The sequence below is a fragment of the Astatotilapia calliptera genome, chromosome 3 (genome assembly GCF_964374335.1).
Source record: "Astatotilapia calliptera chromosome 3, fAstCal68.1, whole genome shotgun sequence".
Classification (NCBI taxonomy): Eukaryota; Metazoa; Chordata; class Actinopteri; order Cichliformes; family Cichlidae; genus Astatotilapia; species Astatotilapia calliptera.
The window spans coordinates 44,976,393-44,981,177 of NC_137424.1; the positions used below are offsets into that span (position 1 = coordinate 44,976,393).

At 38.4% G+C, this 4,785-nt stretch overlaps 1 protein-coding gene across 1 annotated transcript; it reads left to right on the forward strand.

The window, feature by feature from the left end:
• Positions 1 to 519: 519 nt before the first annotated feature.
• cxcl19 (chemokine (C-X-C motif) ligand 19) lies at positions 520 to 3,792 on the forward strand. The gene is made up of 3 exons (XM_026162324.2): positions 520 to 752; positions 1,875 to 2,010; positions 3,256 to 3,792. Exons 1-3 carry the CDS (start codon positions 701 to 703, stop codon positions 3,374 to 3,376), a joined length of 309 nt encoding a protein of 102 aa, XP_026018109.2. The 5' UTR covers positions 520 to 700; the 3' UTR covers positions 3,377 to 3,792.
• The last annotated feature ends 993 nt before the right edge of the window (positions 3,793 to 4,785 follow it).

Here is a 4,785-nt window from a genome sequence, read left to right on the forward strand (position 1 = left end):
TCCGCAAGGTCTCACGGTTGTTTCAATGGTTGGCTCTGGCGACGGTGAGAACCTATGCCTTTTTTCACACTTGGGCACATGAGATGACTCACATGATCATTAGTGACTCAACCACCCATAGAACCAGGACAAATGGGGATGTTTGTGAAACTTGTATTTGTAGGACTAGACCTGCATCACAGTTTCAGTTGTACTACGGCTGCATAAACTACGATAAACTGAGATTGTTTACAAAACTGTGTCTGCTGATCTTTTTCCTCTTTCAGTGTGAGAAGGGGGATCACAGAGTTTACACAGAGTGTTGTGCTTCTGCAGAATTGTGACAAACAGAAGGGACTCGCAGCCTTTTCCTGGACACCCAGACATACATGTCCCAACTGTGTGGTTCATTTCTGGGACTGCTGACCGCAGCAAGCATGGTGTCTAACCTCAGTCGGGCCTCTGATCGTCCCCTGAACCCACCGTCCCATGACTGCCTTCTGCTGCACATGTGAATGCAACAAAATGAAACCAACGTGCACACTCACACATACCTCTCTGTGTGTGTTTTTCAAAATTAATTGCAGAAGTTCACAACAATCACATGATTAGATGTATGTATAAATATTAGAGTGCAGATGCAAGAAAACAGTTACAACAGCTGGAATACATCAGTCTGTGTTCAACAACAGAGCAAGCAGCCGCGTCAGCAAGAAACAAGATGAAACTCTGCGTACTGATTGTGTTTGGGACCCTGCTCGTCCTCAGCCACGGTAAGAACTGGATCACTACACAGTAAGAAGTTTCTGTGTGAATAAACATTTCTGTTCTCTGGAAAGCGTAACGTGACCTTAATGTTTAGAAATTAAATTTGCTGGTGGAAACAGAAATAGGGAGAATATTTTTCCACATCTCTGCACGAAAAGGGGAATTCATTTGCAAATACTGCATGACAAGAACAAAAAACAAACAAAAAAAGATTCATTGCTTACTAGAAATGTTCAAATCCACAAATACTTTTCTATAGTCATTTAAAATAAAATGCTAATTTAATGGATTTCACAGGTAGGATAGTTAAAAAGATTTAAAGTGCACAAAAATGTGTATATTTCCCTCTATTTGAAAGTGTGTTTTGGAATTATTATCATTTTTTATTGACTTAGAAAAAAGAATACAAATGGATTAAAACTTTAACTAATGGAAAACCTTACTGAGCGTTTTACGGGCCCTTTTTTGTCCATGTGACTTTTCTAAGTGGTGTCACATTTCAGCGTGATCGTGACCAGACTGTTTCACCATCTATTACGGTACGTCTTTCAGTTCTTCAGTAAGAATGGAGAACGTCTTTGTGCGAGTATTTTACAAACAGGAAGATGACTGGAAGAGCAAAAAAAAAGGGAAGAGCTTTTCTTAAGAATGTCAAAACACCAACTTGGGAGGAGATGACGAAACGTGCCGTTGGAAAGCTTTCCAGTCACTGAGTTGTAGTTGTGTGTGTGTGTGTGTGTGTGTGTGTGTGTGTGTGTGTGTGTGTGTGTGTGTGTGTGTGTGTGTGTGTGTGTGTGTGTGTGTGTGTGTGTGTGTGTGTTACACTGACTGCCAAGCGAACTTTGGCACAGGCTGGCTTTGCTTCTTCCCAGCATGACTTACTCCCCCGAGTTTCAATGAAACATCATTATGTAAAGCGCACGACTCATCTTGTTTAGAGCTGCTTTGGATTTTCTTTGACACTGGAGAATAATACAAGCTCTAAAACAAACATCACCCTGAAAACATTCACATGACCTTTGAAGTAAACGCAAGCTTGATTGATGTCTTCAAGTTTATATTCAAGTTCACGGGAGGTGAGAAAGGAAAGATAAAGCTGTTTGCTGTCAAATGTGTGCTGACGACAGGGATGCCGCCAATCAGCCGTGACTACAACACCCACTGCCGGTGCCTGCAGGTGGAGTCGAGGATCATCCCTCCAGACACCCTGAGGAGCATCAAGCTGTTCCCTGAGGGGCCTCACTGCCCGGACACAGAAGTCATGTAAGTCAGCCTGTCACAATCACCCTTTAAATAAAGGCTTATTATAAAAATAGGATTAGGTGTCTCACATAATCCAATTTAGATTTAGATGCTTTTAAAAAAGGAAATAATTTATAAAAAAAGTATTTTTTGGAACATTTGGTCCCCAGTATTTTAAACAATCTTGATTAAGTCTTGTATAAACACTGTAAACTGTATATAATTCATGGATTGATTTAAATAAATACAAATAAATACAAAAGGAAACTTATTTGAGCTCGATCTGGCAAATCTCTTACATTTTTGCTTAAAAGTTTAAAAAGATTTGTGCCAATTAAGATTTCTGTAAATTATAAATTATGTGCATTTTGATCTTCTGTCACTTTTAATCTCTTTCCCCGATTTAAGGGACATTATTTACATTTTTTCATGTTGCATCACTTTTTTAATCCAACTAGATCTTCCAGCCAAACTGGGAGTATCATCGCTCTTAAACACAATTCCAAATGTAACCTTAAAAATAATACCATAGCTTATTGTTTTTTAAGCCAAATTACTCAATTAATTAAATAATTAACTAGAAACTTATTTTATGGAAAACACTGAAGGCCTTTTTTTTAAAGCTGGCAGCAGTATTATTTGTTGAAACATGTTTAATGATGCTCAGAGCATTGATAACATCGTTAATCAAACTGCCTGACGGGTACTTGGCTGGAATTAAACTCTGGGATCTGCTTACACGGATCAGATTTTCTCTCCGTGAAGTTCCAGTAAGGCCTCTTGGAACTGTTTCCCAACACTTTTTACATTTTTGTATAACTTCACAGTGAGTTCACATGAAAACACTGAGGTTTGTCCACATCACAGTTTTGCAAATACCTGCAGAGATCAGCTCCACACAGAGTTTGTGTTTTCAGTCAACAGGTTCACTCTCATTTCTCTGATTGCACCATGTTGTCTTTAATCACCTGAGTGTTCAGTCTCAGTGACGATTTTATCGATAGCTGGTTTGATTACTGTAATCTGTGAACTGCACATGGATTTTCACTTGAAATTGTTATAATTCCCTCGACGTTTAATATGCTCTTTTTGGTTCTTTTAATTCCTGGTAACTGTCTTGTGATTGCAGTTTGACGATTTTGTGGGGGAAATAATTTAAATAAAGTGAATCAGATGCTGGCTGACAGATCCAAAGCATCACAGAGAGGTTTGCACTGAGCACTACTTACCTTTAAGCACTGACTGACTGTAATTCTCTTTAATCAGAGCTGGACTGGCAAACGGAGCAAAGGTTTGTCTGAACCCTCATTCTGCCTGGGTGAAGAAGCTGATCAACTTCTTTCTGGAGAAGCAGCAGATGGGAATGACCTCCAAGAAACGGGCATAAATCCTGCAGTTGTCAGCTGAGCCATGACTGAAGCCATTATTTAACCCACTTTGGCTTTTTCTTTTTCTTTTTCTTTTTTGCTACTTTATTTTATTTGTACTGATTGTTTATTTCTGAATATTTTACACCAATATATGGAACAACACTGATTTTAGAAAAAGAAAAGCTTCCTGTTTTCAGGGTGTTAAAGGAAAAAAACCCACCAGTCAAGTGATTGTATGAGCAGATCTTGCATGTAGCATTAAATATGTAGCACTGTAATACGTAACACTTCCTTTTTTCTACTTCCTTTGGTGAATCTTCTTGATCAGCAGCAACAAATGATTTAATGCTAAAGAAACACTCAGATCAATGCAGTTATTGCATAATGAAAATTAAGTTGCTGCAAAGAAAATAAAAATGTTTGAAAACTAAAATGTGTTTATTGTTTATTCCAGCAGCCAACTCATGTTTGGCCACATAAAACATCAATATTTTTAACATGTTTATTATGGTATTTTTTTTAACATGTCAGCATACTATCACTGAAAAACTTCAACTTTCCACATCAGCTCTTTTTCATGAATGCATCACTGTTTTAGCCGTTTGGCACTCTTAATATCAGATTTCAGTAAACTGCACTTTCAGGAGAAACATCTGAACAGCATTTAAGCATTAAAACTCTAAACATGCATTATTATGTACAGTATATCTGACCCATCGGGGTCATTAGCACCAAATAAAGTTTAGTTAAAGTAAAGGATTGTGTTGATCCACAAGAAGAGCAATGCACCAAAACCCACACACATTAACATTTACATAATATAAAAGCAAAACTTCAGATGTGAGACGACTGTTGCATCCTCAAAACTGATATTTTAAAAAAAAAAAAAGATTTTGAATGTGATTCAAGTCAGATCCTTCTTTCTTCACGATTCCTGCCTCCTTAATGAACAGTGGAATTGTAAAGCGCTTTGGGTGCCTTGAAAAGCGCTATATAAATGCACTCCATTACTATTATTATTATTAACAACATTCCCAGCTCCAGCCACACTGAAGTATTCCCACTTCCACCATCGTGCTTCACTGTGCAGACGGTCTTCTTTGTGTTGCATGCCTCTCACTTCTTCCAAACATAAGCAGTGTGGCCAGAGAGTCCCAGCTTTTACTCATCTGACCAAAGGACGCCTAATCTTTCTCCACGTTGTCCTTAGCACACTCCAGCCTGGCTTAAAAGCATCTCCTCTGTAAGCTCTCACTGCATTCCTGTGCAGTGATTGTCTTCTTTGAGGCTACACTTTGTAGCTTTGAAATCTTTGAAATCTATCGCTTCCTGCATCTATTATTTAGGCAGACAGAGGAGATACCCCTAACATAGTGCTGTGAGCACATTAGCCTCAGACCAGCTGTTAAAACCTGTCTGTTTGTTT

Bases quoted from the DNA above. Each gene is read 5' to 3' on its own strand.
- cxcl19 (XM_026162324.2), top strand. From the start codon at position 701: ATGAAACTCTGCGTACTGATTGTGTTTGGGACCCTGCTCGTCCTCAGC. The intron at 753-1,874 runs GTAAGAACTGGA...TGCTGACGACAG, and splicing joins CCTGCTCGTCCTCAGCCACG to GGATGCCGCCAATCAGCCGT. The intron at 2,011-3,255 runs GTAAGTCAGCCT...CTCTTTAATCAG, and splicing joins TGCCCGGACACAGAAGTCAT to AGCTGGACTGGCAAACGGAG.